The sequence below is a fragment of the Coloeus monedula genome (assembly GCF_965178545.1).
Source record: "Coloeus monedula genome assembly, chromosome: 1".
NCBI lineage: Eukaryota > Metazoa > Chordata > Aves > Passeriformes > Corvidae > Coloeus > Coloeus monedula.
In genome coordinates this window covers 23740421-23760410 of record NC_138781.1, presented here as the reverse complement: position 1 = coordinate 23760410, position 19990 = coordinate 23740421, and the positions used below count along the sequence as shown (strand labels likewise).

Below are 19990 nucleotides of genomic sequence, written 5' to 3'. Positions count from 1 at the left end.
ACAGCTTTCTGAGACGTTGTACTACTTTGTACCAAGTAAATAATTAGCTGTGAGAGGAGACCTCAAAATATCAATGAGAAAGGAAGAAGTTTGATATTTAGATTTCTGGAAAACAATTTCTCCAAGGGAGTCATGGTGCCCAAAGGCAGCTCCCCACTGCCTCCGTGGAAAAGCTTACCTACGCTGCAGGGTTCAGACCACTGCAGAGAACTTGCCAGGTGGTCTAGGAGTCTGTGCGTTGTCTGTAGTTGCAGATGTCAAAGACCTAGATAGAGTCCTAACTTGGTGAGGAAAGGGAGGTGGCCACAGCCTCTCCTGCGTGCATGTGCCACCTGCCACAGAGCAGCACGTGTTACCCATGTGTAGCTGGAGCCCACCTTCGCCATCAGGGGGCTGGTGTTGGCAGGATACAGCTCACACTAAGTCACAGTAGTTCCTGTCCCTTCTTCCTTCAATTGAAGCCAGAGTTCGCCTTGTGCTATGAAAGCACGTGTTGTTGCATTGCTTCTAACTTTTGTTTGCACAAGGCCTGTGGCACTGCCATTACATTTGCTTGCTTGCTCTGCCTGACCTGCTGGCCCTGTATAAATGAATCCAGGTGAGACACAGCCACCATGGTATGCTGACTGCTAGAGACAGAGCCAGGATTTGACAAGTAGAGAGCTCTTGGTGTCAGCATGTGACCTGCCTGGCTGTTTTCCTATGCTTATGGCATGCTTCGTTTTGCAGTGTTTTAGGAACCATCTGTCTGGCATGGTCAAACCATGTGACTTCTTCCAGAAATGCATACGTAATTTGCTCTGCTTTCCTTTTATAGATGCACTGAATGCATTCTGTCCAGATGCACCTCTAAGAAAAACTCTGAGTATTTCTTATTTTACTTAAATATTCTCCATATTCATAGCTTCTCTCATAACATATCTAAGTTTGCCAGTAGTAAGTGCTTTTGGAATATAGACATTTGTCAAATAAGAATTTCATCCAAGGGATTACTTCATTTCCACTCATTTATTCTACTGAGCTGGAGTAAATTGGCATGAAGATTCAGTTACTATTGATTTTCACTGAGTCTGAATCAGTTACCTAAAGGTACATAACTCAATGAGCTATATCATCCAGAATTTCACCAACTACAGTGAATTATCAGATATTTTTTATTAGATTATGTCCATGAAACAGGTTTTATGATTATGTCAGTACAGCATACACACCATTCTATACAATCGAATAATTTTTTAAGTGCTCTTTATATCCAAATAATTTGAGAGCAAGCTTTCAGCATCTAAAGAAGTATACATAGCAGGAGATTTTTCTGTAATGTTTCTATCTGTAGCTGTTAAATTAAGCCTGTTTGGCAGTGATGAATCATACTGTGCTGCTGTAAGAATGAAGATGCTCAGTTAAACCTAGATCTCATCAGACCATTAGCAATGAAAGAGTACATGTACAGAGTCAGAACTGTATTCTAGGTGGGTGTCCTACCCACTCAAGCATAGAAACAGTCTTGCTTGCTTCTCTCTTGCCTTGGAATAATTTTTCCATTCCTGAGGAGTAATTGCAAAAGGAGAGGTAGGTGTTGCTCATCTCCTAGATCTTCTAAGAGTTTGATTTTAAGGGAATTTTGCTGGAAAGTGCGAGTGGATTTCAGAGAGGGCCCAGACTTTTTAGCAAACTCTTTATTTTTGGCAAACCTGCCAGCCACAACTGTATGAAAAGCAAGGCGTAAAATGGCTTACCATGGGAAGAGGCTTTTACTTGATTATTCGCTTACTCCAGAAGAGGATTCTGTTTTTTTTCTTTAATTCTGAACAAATTAGGGGTTTTTTTTCAGTAATGGCAACCATGTCCATCTGGATCTTGGGCACTACTCCTTGTAGTGCACATGAAGGTGATGAACACTGTGGTAATGTGGGGACAGAAAAGTTCAAGATACGGGGTGATTCAAGGAGCTACATGTGCTCAGTACTTCAAGGACTGAGGAAGTGTTCATTCTGTAAATACAGAGTTGTGTGCTCTTCCAATTAATATGATGTCAAAAACCTATAGAGTTGTGCCACAGACAACACAAAAGCAAGGCTTCTGGTTCAGTAATGGCAAAGGAGAGACAACAGCATCAAAATCGTTGCAAAAATAATTTGGGGGAGCCTTGTAGCACACAAATCTGGAGCACAAAATGTGCTGCCGCTGCATAGAGGAGGGTGGCATCTGAGCAGTGTCACCACCTGGAAGTTAGGTTTTGGGTTTTCTCTTTAATATAAAAATTAACTTACTCTTTCCTTTGGTCAGGATTCAAATGGGAAAAAAAGATTTTATGTGAAATCACTAAAAGCTGAATAGGATAAATAACCAGAGAGCTCCTAATAGGTGAACTCAGATTTCTATGCACCGTTATGGGCCAGTGAATGTAAATTTCACAGCTTCTCAGCTTGAGTACAGTGTATTGCATGTGATAAAGTATTGCTTAGGGCAAAGTTGTATCTAGTTTAACTGGCCTTTTAAAACTGTATCGGTTTTCCTTGCATGATTGCTGTACGTAACTTTCTACCTTAAATGCTTATCTCAAGCTTTTCTGCAGGTGTTTATTAATTCACTGTAAGCCAGCACAGCTGCTAAAAATTAAAGTATTTTCTTCACACCATCCTTCTAATCCAGTTTCATCTCTTTTGACACTCAGACTCAGCAGCTGGGGAAAAAGGTTGAAATTGAAATTTAACCTCTGCTCACATAACAGTTTGCCATTTAGTACTGAAATGTTTTCCCTGCCTTTTTTGTCTGAAGGGTTGTAATCCACTTGCAGAGTTTTTTTGTGGCCAGGAGGGTTTTATTACAGCTGAAGGTGATGACACATATTAGTTGTGGGTGGGCACAGTTCGGATGTTTCAGGTTTATCTGAAAATTTAGAGAGGCTTAGAGCCACAGGTGCCATTAACACCTAATATGGAGGCAGATAAAGTGGTCACAAATCAAAACATGTACTTGATGCAACACAGGAGTAGCTGAAGGCCACATGGAGAGAAAACCCAAGGATTCTCTCTTAGCCTTTAATGTTTTCTCAGAAGGGGAAAAAAAAAGCTCTTTTTCTTAGATTTCTTTCTGTATTGAGAATTTTATGTTCTAGATTGTGAGAACATCTTTGAATTATATGTTTCCCTTCAAACATGGGAATTTGACACTTCGTGAAGCTCCCTTCTCTGAAGTCTCACAGAGTGCCCATGTGCAGCCTCCATTACCTCACTGTCACGTTGTCACTATACTACTGCAGCTGATAGAAAAGATTGACTTTCAGAATTTCTCTGATGCTTTTGTAGTCAGATACTTGCTTTTCTTCCCAGTTCTAGAGTCTATTGGTGGGGTTTTTTTAAAGTTAGACTAGTAATTTAGTCAAATAGATGTACCCTTTTCTGTGTAACTCATAATGGTGAAAATAAAACATCATTTATGACATCCTTTCCCATTATTGTGTATTAAGTATTTAGAGTATAAATTCTTCTATCTATGCAGAATATTTTAGTCTGTGAAGATCCTTGCTTAGCATTACTAAGATAGAGATAAAGCCCTGGGAATGCATGTGTGGATGGTAATTCACTCAGTATCTTTGGGCAGATTGAATGAACCAGTATGTATGGTACATGTGTTCCATAACTTTCTTCTCCCTTTGATAAGGAAGAATCAGAGGTAGGTAAGAGTTAGTTTCCTTTGGGCAATAATTATGTGTGCATAGTCTTTCACCTGATACAAGAATGATAACAAGGTTAGACATTTGGTTTAAAAGAATGTATTCCAAGAGAAGTCAACCTAATGGCACAAAACGTTTTAGCCTAAAGCTTTACTGTGAAAGCAATCTGATTGAACATATCCAGTTTGTGGAACATTACTGAATTTTAATTAGACAGCCTCAGACTTTAAAACCTGTTCTATATCCATGACCTTGATTAAAACTTGGCCAGCATTAGAGGCACTCTCGAGCAAAGCCCATTTTAAAAGGGGTTTTTACATCAGTAAATATGGTAAATGTCAACTGATGAGCTTTCTCAAAGTAATCTTGGAATTGCAAGTAAAATTGTGGAACTACAAAAAAATTAATTCTGTATCTCTGAAAACTGTGATTTGAATAGATTTTCAGTGAAATTTCATACAGGATAAAGGAGTAGACACTTCATGTAGAAGACTGCTTTCATTTCATTTACGTAATTGATAAAGACTAGGAACAGACTGAAACTCCTCTTGCTTACCTTTAAGGTTGGTCTTTTGCTGTGACAGAGATGTTCTAAAACCATTTCTTTGAAATACAGCATTAAAGAGCATCTTCATATTCTGGCTAAAATGTGTCATTTTGGAGTGCTGTCTGCTAGATCTTTAAGTGAGGAGTAAGTTATGAGTGAAATGAAAGAAATGGTGAAAAACAGTGCTCTGGAGGGAGGATATAGATCTGTTCAAGGAAACTATGGGCAAATTTGTTCACAGGCATGAGGAGCTCTGCACAGGCACGCACACACTGCCTGCACACAGTGTCCTGCACACTGATTGGCACCATTGCTTGTTTGATGGAACAGGAGAGTGAGGAGCCCTCTTGGCTCCTATCCTTCCACATAAGACAGCCTTTATATAATCCATACCTCAATTACTGCCTTCAAACCCCACAACTGAGTTGCACAAGAAGGCCAAAGCTGTGTAACAGTTTTTAAAGAGTGCATGTTTAAAAAGAGGATATGAAATAAATTCATGAAAGAGAAGAGAATGCTTCAAACTAAGTAAGTGATTGTGGGAAGACTGTGACCGTATTGTATGTGCCATATCAGTATTTCTTTCTGATGCTGCTTTCAAAAGGCAGAAGCCTGCAGTTTAGTTATGTCATTAAATTTCAAACTGATGATGGACAAGTAGATGTAATTTAACTGTGCGCAGTGATGAGATGGGTGTTTAATACACAGATAGTTCAATCATATTGCTGGTAGAACTGTCAGTACAAACAAAAGAAATGCTTCTTTTTCCACACTGAGCAGAGACCACACTTCTTTTCCTTTCCATTTTTCCAAGGTCAGTTGTGTATGTATTTACAGAATTTGCTTCAAACGTTGGGACAGTTTTCAAGGTGCCACTATTATATCATGCTTCCTGAGCTGAGATAATACCCTTAAAGCCCTAGTGAAATAAACCTACAAATCTTATGGGGAAACAAATGTCCACAGATAAGACAGCTGTGACGTGCGTGCTGAAAGAGTAAGTGAAGGACGCTCAACCTATCAAGGCTCTTCTATTTCAAAAAACAATGTTCAGTGATGAATTCTGAAGCAGTTCTGCCCAGGAACAGATGAGATCTGCCTATGCTACAGCATATTCTGCTCAAAGATAATATCTACACTTATCTTACTTTTGGGAACTTATATGTGTGGGTATATATGTGTATATATATCTGTATATATATATATATGTATGTATAGACATACATAATGTATGTATCCTTCTGTTGAAGCATGATTTTTTCCTTAGAAGAGGTTTGAAACCAGATCTCAATTGGCTTGAACCTGGGGTCATTGATGTCTGTGATAAAGCTCCCTTTTATGTCAGTGGTGGGGGACAAGGCCCGTGATTGTGCTCCAAGGCCACCTGGGACTATGCTTACATGAAATGTTTCAAGCAAATTTTAAGCACCCAGAAAAAGATCTTCCTTTGCCAGTTCTTAAGGAAGCTTTGAAGATGGTTATGTTTTCCCTTACTTATGGAGATCATTATGTATATTGGATCAACTTCACTCCACAGTAGGATTGCCCTGCTTTGATCATAAAGCTGTACAGGGTGCCTCTGTTTGGTTTCCCTTTTACTAACATTTCCCTTTCAGTTGCACCTACAAAGGGAACATGCGTTTCCATCTGAAATTGGGTCCTTCCTTGTTCACTTCTATCTGCACCCAGCTCTGAAAGCTCTTGGTTTTCTCAGTCCAGGAAATCCTGTATGTTTCTTACGAGCTAGACTATATGTGCACTTGGGGGCCAGAATATTACCTTTATTTCTAGAACTAATTTACTTAATTTTAAATAGCAATGGTGAGCAAATTCAACACACTACATAACTGGAAGTTCACAAAACTACCTCTTTTTGTATCTGCTTCTGTCTACTGGGTGGCATGAGAAACTCCAGGGAAAATAATAATTGTTGCAGGTTTTAATGCATTAACTGTGGTTCTCATAATAGTTCAGTACTGAGATAGCCCCATCTAAGAGCTCTTATTCATGATTGTGATACTATCGTACTTGAAGAATGATAGAATTTTGAATGAAAGAAATTAAGCTTTTAAAGACTAAAATGAGAAACTCAAGATGGCTGATCTGGTTTCTGTCAGATTTTAGCTGAAGAGTATTTCCTCAGTTGTAATGTTTTGTCTATGTCATCTTTCTTCTTACATATTGGAGGAGAGAAGATAAGTTTCATAAAAGTTTCGAGAAATTTATGATCAAGTACAATAACCTCTACATGAAGTAACTTCTTCCTATGCAGTGTCTGGCACCCACCCACACAGAGATATTATTAAAGGGAAAGGAGAGAGAGAAGTACAAGGAAATGTTAGGTTTAAAATGAGAACTCTGAATTACACAACAGCTGAGGCAAGTCACTTGTGACTGGAAGTGGGTAACTGTCCAGAGCATGAAATGTTGTCAGCATGGCCTGTTTTCAGATTAAAGTTTTATATTGTACCTTATTCATCTTACATACCAGAAAGGCCAATGATCTTCATCTTTAAAAGGTGATAACATTTTTTTTTTCTTTCTTTACTTTCTCTTTTCATACTGTAGTACGGACTTGTCCAGGCAATTTGTCAAAGAGAAGCAGTGGTAGGAACAAGAGTGGCTAGGAGTCAACTCAGAAATAATCCCTCTGAATAAAGGTTTCCACAGGACAGTCCAGATCATGTTATTTCTAGTCATCTCATAATTTCAGTTTTAGGTCATGTTTGGTTTTAATTCTTAAAATGAAAATATTTTCTTCATAACAAGTAACTAAGAATCTGACAGATTATTTACCAGATATTCACATTTTGTAATATGAAAAGAAAAAAACCCAACCCATCCTTTTAATATATCTCTGACTATGTAGTTTGGCAGGTTTCCCATGGCATGATGCAGGATTCCTTGGCAAATGTTACTTGGCTTTAGCTTTTTTAATTTCTTCACCATCACTTTGTTGCTGTTATACACATAGACATACAAACTCCTAAACTTAACTGCTACAACATAATCAGATTCTAAAATTTCGTGTACATCTTCCATAAGCTGTTGCTATAGCATTTCTCTTTACATTTTTTTCTTCACTATGTCAAATAGTCATGGATTTTCAACACCTCCCTCATTTTGTATAATGCCTTCAAAGCTGCAGCTACCTGTTCTGAATTCACTGCTCTTCTTCCCAAAACGACTTCTTGGCATCTTCTCAACCAGAGTGTCTAAGCCCCACTTGCCCAAAAATCAAGTTGTACCTTTCCCACCCATTATGTTCTTCTCATTTTAGGGAGTTCTTGTAGGACTTGCCTGAGTACACATGGATCACCAGTATACAGGCTTTTCACTAAGAATATTGTATATATTCAAGTTAGTAATTAGGATATTATCCTTACCGTTTTTCTGTGATAACAAGGAAGGGGATGGAGTTCCTAACTGCTGTTGTCACCACAGTGAGCAAATGAACTAGCAGAAAGAATCCAGGTAGTTATTTTGGAAGTTATTTTCTATGTCTAGCTTTGGAAGCACTTGTATTGGCAACTCCAGAACTGTCATGAGAGCTCAGTAATATATTTTGGTTAGAAAGTGAATTTCTTACTTTGTTTTCACTCTTCAGTACAGTTTTTCTTCACGTGACCTTTCTTCCATGTGTCCATTTTACCAGTGTCAAAATTAAAAGATAGTTTCCAATCAGAATGTCACTAATTAGTTCAAAATGACAGTCACTGTCAAGAAACCTGCAGAAATCTTTTCCTGTGTGTGTGGTTTTATTAGATTTTTTCCTTGTGTCTGCATTGTAGTTTGACTAGAACAGTGCATATCAGTATCTTTAATTCCTATCTTCATGAAAATTCTAACTTTCCTTATGAAAAGATTTAGATTGTCTTTTCTTTGTAGACGAAAGACTGAAACTAAAAGCTAGAAATAATGTGGCCAGTTTACAGTTAAAACTCATTTATCTCTTGGATGTCATTGCATTTTCACTGTATACAATACTTTAAGAACTGCTTTGGCATGTCCATAGAGTTGCACCAGGGAAAATATTTTCAGGGAGACTTGCTTAGGAAATGTTTGTATCTCAGTTTTTACTGAGTAGCACAGACATGAAACAAAATGTGTATAAAATAAAGTACTCAACTTTTCAGACACTAATATGCAGTTCAGATAGAATATTCAGTGAAGGTGGAACTCAGCATGAGCGTGAGCAAAAGCATGAGCCAGGTCATGGACAAGAGAAAAAGAGCCTAAAGCTGGTAAACGGTTCAATCTAGTTTGTTCAGCTATGTATAAGCATGAGAGCCTTTTGGCCAGAAAACTAGTGGTGCAAGCCCTTTTAAACTTTAAGCAAATGGTAACTTTTTCAGGATTTGTGAGGTTTTCCTTTGCAACTTTATGTTGTGATCCATATTTTTATTTCTGTACTATCACAGAATCACAGAATGGTTGAGATTGGAAAGACCTCTGGGTATCCTCTGGTCCTAGGCCCCTAGCTCAGGTAGGATCACCTAGAACTGGTTGTCCAGGACCGTCTCCAGATGGCTTTTGAATATCTCCAAGGTGGGAGGCTCCACAACCTCTTCAAGTAACTACGCCAGTGCTCGGTCATCCCCACAGTAAAAAATTGTTTCCTTACGTTCACTGTTCCTGTGCTTCTGTTCATGCCCACTGCCTCTGTTGCTGTCACTGGGCACCACTGAAAACAGCTTGACTCCATCTTTTTTGCACCCTCCCTTTGGTATTTATATATATAATCCCCACTGAGATTATCTTCTCTAGGCTAAACAGTTTCAGCTCTCTCAGCTGTTCCTCATATGTCAGATAATCCAGTTCCTTAACCATCCTCATGGCCCTTTGCTGGCCTCTCTCCAGTACATCCATGTCTGTGTTGTACTGGGGAACTCAGAACAGGACTCAGCACTCCAGGTGTAGCATCACCAGTGCTGAGCCAGAAGGGAAGGATCACCTCCCTCAACCTGCTGGCACTGGTGTTCCTCATGTGGCCCAGGAGTTATGTGCATCTTTGTGTTGGACTGACATACAAAACAGTAGATAGATTTATCCTGTGGAAATAGTCACAGTGCAGACTCACAGGTAATACCATTTAATTGTGCAGCTGCACATTTTGAACCTCAGGAACTAAGGTATTTACTGGCTCAGGAGGAGTTTATTTTAGCAGCACTGGGTAGTAATGCAATGCTTCCATCATATCTTAATATCTGTATGCTAAGGGCATTCTGGTCCAACAGTAGACACAAAAAGGCTTTTCCTCCATACAGTGGGTGTCATTCCAGAGGCAGTGGATAATGGCCTAGCTCCAAGACCAGGAGAAGGAGTAGTCAAACAACACGGACACCTGCATATTCCCTGCAACATTTTCCTTGTTCAGTCTCCCTGGAAAATCAAAGAAGCAACAACAAACAAAAATGGGAAGCATCTGAGACTTTATGAGCAAACAGGGAAATTAAATGTCATAGGTGCACTCCAAATCTTTTTGTCCCATCTTCTTCTCTACTTGGTGTGTGTTTAGTAACAATAATGGTGTTGGAGCCTTCAGAGTATGGATTTTGTAGCAAGCAAAGTCAGGGATGTTTAAGAGGATTGAGGAACCCACACAAAAGGCAAATAAATTCCCATGGATAGCTCTTTCATCCATTGGAATACCCCTCTTTCCTGAGATACATGTCCTCACAGATTTTAGGTGTTTTTTAAAGCCAGAGGACAGACTCACATCCCTTGCCATAGGACACAAACTCATCTCCATGCCTTTCCTGAAGAAAAAAAAGAAGGAATTCTACAAAATCAGGCTCCAGAGTTTAACCATTCTTATACAGATTATGATCACAGAGAGGAGAAAATATGCTCAAGAAAGGACTTCTGGATCAAGCTTGCATAAATAAACCTCGGGGCGTGAGTGGGTGTATGAGTCAAGTGAAAGATACCAAGAACAAAGGTGAAATTTTACTTTTCTGTGACTGCTGAGTATGCTTTCAATTCAAAGGTGGTGGGAGAGCTGATGTTCACCTTTAAGAATCTTTTAAAAATTGTCTTGAGGTGAAAGTTTTATGTGTAGTGGACTTGCAGAGCAGTCAAGTCATTACAAAAGAGTTAACTAGTGCCAAAATGTGAAATGAGAACTTCATACAGCTGCTGATTAGGGGAATCTATTTCCCCAATCATCCATCCAATATTCCAATTGAACCTCTAGCCAAAATTCATGAGGCAAATTTCATTATATTAGTGGTGCCTAACCTGGAGTTGGCATCCTGTTGTAGTCATGATGGTGGGATGGATAGGAAGCTGAAAGATGAACTAATAACAGTTCATTATGATGAAATATCAAAGTATGTTGGAAGGTCACCTTGTGTTATATAATTATACTTTCAAAAGAATTTAAATTCTTGCTTTAGCCCTTAGTGAATTTGAGACAGCAGCAATGATGGGAAAAACCTTCCTTAAAAATCCCAAGAATTGTACTTGTTTTGGCATGACACTGCCTAAGGTGATTTGCAAACAAGGCTGCCTTTGCCAAGCTTTCACATTAATGCAGGGTTCAGCATACATTTTAAAACATTAAATACACTTTACATTTGCATAGATATGATTATTTGAATGTGTAGATTGTGTTAGTTTAAAGGGCCCCAATATTCTAATGCTGGAGCCAAAATTAAATTTCAAAGTAACTGTATGTTAGTAATTTCAAGCAGTATTTCAAAAAAATGTCTGAGGTCATATTGCTTGACTTTGGAGTCAAGAGTCTAAGAGTGTGTGTGCTGCCACAAACAATGCTAGGATTGTAGCTATTGAATGTTTTGAAAATCAGGCTCAAAACCTAGGGTGGAAGTAGATGCTCCTGTCTGAGTGGGTTAAGCTTTGGGTTTTTCTAGAAGCCAGTATTGCTATATACCTTAAAGCTTAAAAAAATACAGAAATCCCAAAGTATGAGTTGCAATGGTTTTGTCAAATTAGCTACAGTTAGTAGATATCATGTGTATCTGGGAAGAAAACATCCCATGGTTTATTATTTATTCAGAATCAAAATAAATAAAGCCCTTTATGGACAAAAACAGGCTACCACATTTTACTCCATCTGATCAAATCTCATGTCAGATGGTTTCAAATCAGACTTGATTAAATTGTTCTCTCAATGTCCCTGCACAAAGCAGTTTGGAGTATAAGTTGATATGACATGACCTGGATGGCAGCACACAAGAAGGAGGCAAAGTGCATGTTTAGTTCATCAAAGAGCTGCATGTCTGCCAGTTTGCTGCTTTTTCATGGTGGCCCAGATTTCTGCAGAGATTGTTATGTCTAACTAAGAAATGTCACAGTGCTCTGTGTCTATTTACTGTATTTGGAATGGACCCACAAGACAGGCAGTGACATGGAGCTCCGCTGCCTTTGTGAGAGTGTCAAGATGGAAAGTGTAATTTTTCAGCATTAACTCAAGGTTAGCAACAGGAGATCCAGATCCTACACCTGCTCCTACATATGGGCAATGAGAGGGGAAGGACCATAGCTGACTACTCCTTGTTGTCCACTGTAGATGGGAGAGATCTCCTCCTATGAAAAGCAGCAGTGAAATTATGGCTTTGGCTGTCACTGGTGTCAGAGACTTGTATCAGACAGAAGAGGAGTATGCAGAGAGAGGCAGGAGAGTGGGTATTTCTCCATAACCAAAGACTGCCAGTGAAGGCATGGGATTATGCATTGTTCATCAGTCGCTGTGTCTCAGCTGAACAGTTTTGGAAACTGTAACCATGAGTTTACAACATACACTGTACTTAGAGAGCCGTGATCCAGAATAGAGGGGCAGCCTGACTATCAGTCGACCCAAGTTGCTATCTCAGTTTGCAGTGTGTGTGACTCGTGTTTCTTGGAGTAATCTACCATTTGTTGAACCAAAATGTACATAACATCTGTGGCCTCATCTTCACAGATCCCTCATTCTTGGCCGGATCCTTACTCATCTGTCAGTAAAATGTTGGAATATCTTGGGAGTTTCAACATAAAATTGCACTGTTGTTCACACCTTACCGAATTCAACACAAAGCTGGCAATACAGCCATACTGCCATGCAAATCAGAATTTCATATTTTACATTGGCACTATGGGGTGATAGTGTTTTATACATGATGAGTGAAAATATTTTAAATTGCACTGGAAAAGAAGAAGTGTGTCTGAAAGTATTTTTAGTCACTGTTTTTTTCTAAAAGCCTTTGGACATTCAGCCTAACAATTTCTTTCTTTCCTGAACGTATCTTTATTTATGCAGCAGAAGTATTCCTCTACTTAAAGGTAAATTCTGTACCGTTTCACACCCCATTGTTTACAGACCTTCATGAATCCATTGTCATTTATTTGACCCCTTAGACCTAGGAGCACATTTCCAATATACAGTAGGCAAGAAATTTAATTTTGAATTTATATTAATAATAATTAATCTCTAATTTTATTATGTTTTCACGAATTGCATGACATTCACTCTGTTTTTGTCTCTCTTAACGGCTGTTTTAGTGTTCTTTGTAGTGAAAACTATTTTGTTCATGATATAATTCATAGGACAGTATTAGTTGAGGGAAAATTATCTCATTCATGCAAAAGGGCACAATTAAATTTTCAAAAGTAGTGTATTCAAAAATATGTGTCATCTGTCCCCTTTTCTTACCAGTTTTAGTAGAAACTTGAAAGGTTCACTCACAGACTGGATAAAGCATGGAAGCAGAAGATCTGAAGTCTCAAAAAACCCCCACGTTTTCACCCTGCATTGGCAACTGTCAATGACAAATACAAATTTACATTCATTAAAGCAAGTCACATCCTAAAAACTTTTTTTTATTTTTTCAGACCACTCTTCCGTGGAAATTCAGATGTTGATCAACTAGGAAAAATCTTTGAGTAAGTAGTAACTAGTTGCCTTATGTCAGTATCTGTTTAACATTGAAACCCCATGAGATTGCTCTGCCATGTTTTTATGTAATCATGTGACTAGAACAAAGTATTCCTAGAACATATTTCCTATTTCTGCCATATGCAACATGATATTTCCGTGTATTCTGTGTCAGAGTGGGAGGAGGAAGCAACATGGAATATAGTTCTGCAAAACTGACAGCCATCATCCGGAAGTTATGAGGTCTCTGGGTTTGGGCTTTTTAAATCTCTTAAACATACTGTGCATGTGCCATTCATACATATTCATAAACGGTTAAGTCCAAGAGATTCTCTTCGTGTAAACAAACACAGAGGTTTTATTTTTTGGTGATTTCTTCGTGCATTGCAGAAAACAACATTAGAATACATTAAAAGCTGAAATCTCTAAGATTATTACCAACAGCATCTTTGCAGAAAAGACTTCTGAACATCTGAAAATACATTCGCTTTTACACTGCATTGTGTAAAATGTTAACAGTCCTTATTTTGGTCAGGAAGGTAACTATGAGAACACAGGAAATATTTTAACTTGCTTTCTCAGAGATAAATTGACTTTATTTTAAAACCATTTTACAATTATATGAGTTTGTGTTTTTCAGATGTATCAAATAGGTTAAGGAGGTGGATAGACTCTAAACTCACTGAGCTAAAATATTTCTCGTCCAAAATTAAGTTATTGACACTACCAATATGATAATTAAGTAGGATTATATTACTGTTTTCTTGTAAAAGCTGTTCAGAGTAAGGACCACTGCTGTATTTTTAAGAGGCAAGTAAATTTAAGATCTGATGTCCATATTGTGTAGTTAGGAAATCAAAGCCACACAGAGCTGGTACCAATCCAGAGACTGAATGTCTGTTTGCCTCTGCACCTCTGACTTCCCTTTCTGTATGGAGGGACTGCAGGGATCCAGGGATCTGGATGAAATAAGAAGTAGATAGCACAGAGAGAGAGAGAGAAGTATTATTCCAAAATGTTATTTTCCTGAAGATATTCCAAAGAGAAAATAGTAAAATTTCTAAGAAAAGCTTAAACTGAACAAATAATGAATTTCTCAGTTTAACCATTTTTCCAGTTCTCAAATCATAACGGATCTGTTTCTAAGCATTTTCATTATTTAATGTGGGGTTCCTAAATTGCAGGTCTTGATTTCACACAGTTGACTTCCCTTTCCTGCATACCATACCATGAGTATGTGACTCACTTGTGTGGTTAATTTGTCATGCGCTAAATAGCTCTTCCTGCCCAATCCAGAAAAATCAGTCCTTAAAGTTTCCTTTTTCTTCTTCTGCCAAAACTACTACTTTAGCCCTACGATACTCTGCTTTATTAAATGAAGACAGCTTTGATACATACAACGTATTTTGCAATTTAAAAAGACATAGCTGTGATTTCTTTCATTTGTGACATTTAAGGGGAAAATGAAAATGAACTGGGCTAGGATTAAATGCCTAGCTGCAAGTGGCAGCCTCCAGCGGGGATCTTTCCATCCCTAGGGGCCGAGATTACCTGTGCAGAAAAGAATTCACTAAGAAAAGAAAATGCTGTGCTAAATTTAGAGGAAATTCCTTGTTGCACATCTACTTAAAGAGAAGGTTTGGGTTTTCTTCTTTTGTACTGTTCTTAAATAGTTGAAAAGTTTCTGTCTTGGGTTCTGAGGGGTTATGCCAAGTAGTGTTTATTTTGTGTTTTCACAGCTGGAGAACCCCCTACAGTTAGGCATAGCTCTTCTTGTAGGAGGGTTGTTTCTTTCTACAGTAGTGACTCATTCTGGAGATCAATTTGGACAGAAGGAAGTTTCAGGATTTGCATGCAATCTGGGCTGATGCATTCTTTCAGATAATGCGGCTGTGGTCTGCCTTTGCTTTGCATGTGCATTGTGATTTGTCAGTAAAATTCCACTGGGTGTGAGGGTAAATGTAAATCCCTTGTAAATGTCCCAAAACATTCTCCTGCTTTTCCAGGACACTACCAGCATGTGGCATATCCTCATAGATTTTGCTAAACTGCTGTGGTTTGAGCAGATTTGTTTCCCATTGTGATCAATGGGAGTGGAAAGTACTCAGCATTTCTCAAGACCAGGCCTGAACCTTTGGCAGGAGGTGAAACTTACTAAGATACTCCCAAACTTAGTCACTGAAGTGGTGGTGCCACCAGACCATTAGAGTGAGAACAGCTACCCAGACATTCATTATTAAGGGGGTTTGAGTACTCTGTGTGTGTAGCTAAGTATGTCTCTCCTTTCCACTCTTAGTCTCATCTAGCCTACCCGGTCTGGCAGGCTGCCTCCTGCTTTCTCGTCATTAGCTTTGCCTGTGCTTATTCTGCCCTGTTCGTGCTCTGCCACGCATTTGTTAAAAGAAGTGGGACTAACCAAACACATTTGAATGACAGGTTAAATGTCATTGTTATTTAAAATACCTATCTCTCCCATCTGTGATGCTATTTGTATTATATTTAATATGGGACCAGATCCTGAAATATCTAATCCAAAGGCTTTAACTGCCCTGGCCAAGGGGGGTGCCCATACCCACATTGTACCTGGTGATGAACGCCAAGTGTGGTTTTTCATACGAATTCAACTTAGCGTTTCCCAAGAGTTGTGGTATGTCCAGGTGTAGTAGGATTTCATTGTCCTGCAACTGTAATTGCTTTGCCCTTCCAGCCATGCTGTTATTTTGAGGGCATATTAATTTTTAGAGGTATTTTAGGTGAGTCAAATTACAATCTGAAATCCATGTAGGTGGAGGTGGGGTAATTCCATTAAGTTCGCTGAGGTAACCTATGATTTACCTCGGTGTGGTTGGCCCATGGCCTCCCCCGGTCTTGCGACAAACTCGGTGAGAAAAAAGGTCAATGCTGCTCCCTAGTGGCAGTGGGCTTTGTCCAGGCCCAAGTATTCAGTGACGTTATGTCTTTTCTTGTCTTAGCCTGTCAGTATTTCCATTGAAAATCTCGATTTTACAGGTTATAACAATTTCTTTTCCCTGAAACCAGACAAGAAATGTATGGTCTTTTCCAGAATTTCCATCAGAAACTGGTTTTCAACCCCACAAATACTAGCATTAGACTAAAATGTGAAATGTATGAGACATAATGCATCATTGGTGGTTTACCTGTTATTTAATTTATTTGGGTTTTAGACCTCAGCATGATTATTTAATAAGTATAAATATCTTGTATGATTTAAAGAATAAAGACAAAAAATATTAAAAGAAATTAAAATATTCTATAAAAGAGTGAAGAAAAACTAAAATACAATTGAAAGCAAAACCACAAAGACACTCAAGTGCCTTTCCACTTCTAAATTGAGACTTTAAAACCTGTATTGTGAAGCAAATAAATTGTTTAAATTTGGGCAACAATTACTGCACATAGCTTTGAAGCATTATGAAACATCCCTTTTATTGCCTTACCCTCATCTTGACCCACACTCTTCTCTCAGTCCCTATTCTTGTGAAAAAAAGATCCTTGCACGCAATTCCCCTTTGAAACCTACTGCGTTTAATCATCCTGGAGTGACATATGTTGCGCCATCCAGTCAAGAGCTAAGCAACTTTTTTCTAAAGCACTCTGCCTTTTTTTCAACAAAAAGACTCAGAAAATTGAGACTTAGGCCAGAAAATTGTGCTGCCCGCAAAGTGATTTCTACCAAACACATTGAGGACCTGTGTTGATCAGCTTCTGTTCACAGAGATCATTGCACTACTGCAATTAAATTAATTAAATAGTTAAGCTCATTTAAACAAAAATACTTATAAACTGTCACTCATTGTAATCAATATAAAGGGGAAAGTGCATAAATGTTCAGACCTAACATTGTGTTTTTCATTTCACAGTGTAATTGGACTCCCGGAAGAAGAGGACTGGCCTAATGATGTTGCCCTTCCAAGAAATGCTTTTACTTCCAGACCCGCACAACCTATTGAAAAATTTGTACCAGATATTGATGAAGTAGGCAAAGACTTGCTCCTTGTGAGTTTCAGTTTGTTGTTCCCTAATTCATGTGACTGATATTCCCACTGTGCATGCAACTTGCCAAGAAACAATGAAGTTTCCATTTAATGGAGTTACTAAAAAAAAGGTCAAAAATAGATAAGACAATTCATGTTAATCTGTGAAACAACAGCACAAAGACACTGCCTTTGGCTCAAGAGGTGTCAGAGCTGAGAGTAGTTCAAGATTAGGAAACTGGGTCAGGGACCTATCTGTTTGACCTGTCATTAGACCTTATGATTAGATCCTCATTACTGACTACTGTAGTGCCACTGATTCAGCCATTCTTATGGTATTGGCCTGATGTGAGTACAAAAATGGATCTACCAATTTTTGTGGTATAGTGGACCCAGTATAAAGCAGGAAATAGGCTGTAGTGGCAGATGACGTCTGCATGCCTTCTACTGAACGCTGAAAACTTGACACTTGGAAGTCACCGATTCCTGCCTCTTGCAAATGGCAAGGCTGAACAGAAGCAAAAAAAATGGGCTGGTACAGCTATTTCCATCATTATTATAGATATATGAGAAACCCCAGTCCTGAATTTCAATCTTGACATGGAATGTAGGGAATGACCTCACATCAGTTTGCTTCTTTCTGTGCTTTTTTTGAAATCTAGTTAATTTGTTCTCTGGAAGTCTTTTAAAGGTCTTGATTCATATGAGCTAGGTAGAGTGGGCTTAGTGCAATTCTTGAAATACTTGATGCATCTCTTGAGGAACCGCTGTCTCTGGCCAAGGTTATCTCAACAGCAGATGATCCTCCAGTGTCCTCATGACTGCAGCCCCCAGCTGCAGACTACATCTGGACACTTGAAATGACAAAGGAGAAACACATCTGTTGTGCTTGCAGACAGCTTGGAAGTGGAAGCTAGACATGGGATAAGAATTAGATTCTGGGAACAACAAGGAATAATACATAGCAGAGAGCTCAGTGAGTGCGGAGGCATGATTGGAAGGAGGGAAGAAGAAAATAAATATCTATGCCTAGAAGGTGAGGTAGGAAAGAAATCTGTTCCTGGTAGGCAAAGAGATGATAACTGGGAGCCCCAGATGAAAGGGGAGAGTAGGACTGAAAGTCACTGAATTTAATTTCTGAAGTTAAATGATAAAAGTTCTGACACAAGAAAAGAAAGGAGGACTAGGAAGTGGCTACACAAGGATGGTAGGAAGAATAATACATGGAGGTGAATGAAGCAAAGAGCAAGATATAAACACAAGGTTGGGGCAGAGATTTCAGTGCCGGCTGGACAAAGGCTGGGATGCAGATGTGGAAGGAGGGCCATCAGAGTGCAGTGAGGAAGAAGAGGGAAAAACTGAACACAGAACATAACCAGATGAAGGCTGTCCTGTGCATGTGAATTCAAGAAAAACTGTATTCTGGAATTTCATAAACTGAATACTTGAATTTTCTGGCATGTAATTTTTGAGGTGACCATACTCTTATACTCTGACCCCACTGCTTGTTTTAATATGGATGATCATTGTGCACCACCTTCTGAGACCCTGTTGTGTCTCATACTGACCATGAACTGAAGGTGGTATGCATTAATGTATGTATGCAATGATAGCTAGCACTGTTAACTGTACATTTGAGTTAAAACCAACTTCTTTTCATACTTTCAGAAATGCTTAGCATTCAACCCAGCCAAGCGAATATCTGCATATGTTGCCCTCTCTCACCCATATTTCCATGATCTGGAGAAATTCAAGGAGAATATGGACTGTCACATGTCATCCAGCCAAAACTCCAGTGAGGTGAATGCATCATAAATGCTGACTGAAGAGGAACCATAAATGAACACAACATGTAGCTGACAAGGCCACTGTCCCATACAAGCCACATAGCTGTCCTAGCGAAGATCATTATTTGGAGGTTTTATGCACTTGCCTTTTATTTTGGGATTGTGATGTGCTTATCCATGGAAATCAATCTAGTTTACTTTTATCAGCAGTGCAAGGGCCAGGGCTTTGACCTGCTCCTGTTGCAGCTTTATGTTTGTTTTGGTTTTGTTTTGTTTATCTACCTGGGAAAACTCCAGACGAAGAGAAGCTGCTGACCAGTTTTGCTGCCATTTTATCCTTCTAATATTGAATGTTGCCAGTGTTTGATGATTGAGTCACTGCCAAAACATGATGCAATTTCTCTCTCTCTCTAGCTGCTGAAGCATGATTTGGTACTTCTTTATTATTATTGTTACGTGATATTTAAAGAATGGCATTGAAATACCAGATCTCTGCAACCTGCAGTTAAGTGATACATGCGTTAATACATCCAGCTACTGTTCATTCATCGCATATATGCAGGTGCTTCCCCACTTGAAAACTTGGATGAATTAATTTATCATTTCATTGCTCTATAAAAGTAACAGTGATGATGATCATAATAAATGTCTCGGCTTTTAGGTTTTTTCATACACAAACAGGTTATTATTTAGCTATGTTTGTGTGCACATTTCAAAAAACTGTCCTGTTCTTACTGTTTCAGTTTCCAAATGGTCAGTTTGTGTTGAAATGCAGACACATTCTGGTCCATCATCTAACCCATCATTCCCCCTTGGAAACAGCTGCAAGCATATTTTCTTCATCTCATTCCAAATAATTTTCTGATGTCCAGCTCAAAGACATGAGCAGAGCCAATGAAAATCAATACAGATTTTTGCCTTCAACCTGTTTTCATTGTCAGCCAAGAAGGAAAATAGAAAAAATATTTCTGGTTCGGAAGCAGAGAATCCTATACCTGTAACAAGCGCAGAGAAGTATTTGTGCTGCATTGTACGCTGTATACTGTGCTGCCTTACCTGCAACACCCCCCGGTGCATCACAAGTGCATGAACATTGGTGTTTCAAAA

The 19990-nt window shown here is 38.8% G+C and overlaps 1 protein-coding gene across 1 annotated transcript in view; it reads left to right on the top strand.

Annotated features, from left to right (window-relative positions):
• Positions 1–18972, top strand: part of CDK6 (cyclin dependent kinase 6) — a 126176-nt gene extending 107204 nt beyond the window's left edge. Inside the window, exons 6-8 of the mRNA XM_082297156.1 lie at positions 13059–13109; positions 16983–17118; positions 18765–18972. Coding sequence (XP_082153282.1) covers positions 13059–13109; positions 16983–17118; positions 18765–18911 — 334 coding nt within the window. The 3' untranslated portion in view covers positions 18912–18972. The remainder of the gene's footprint in view (positions 1–13058; positions 13110–16982; positions 17119–18764) is intronic.
• Positions 18973–19990: the final 1018 nt, after the last annotated feature.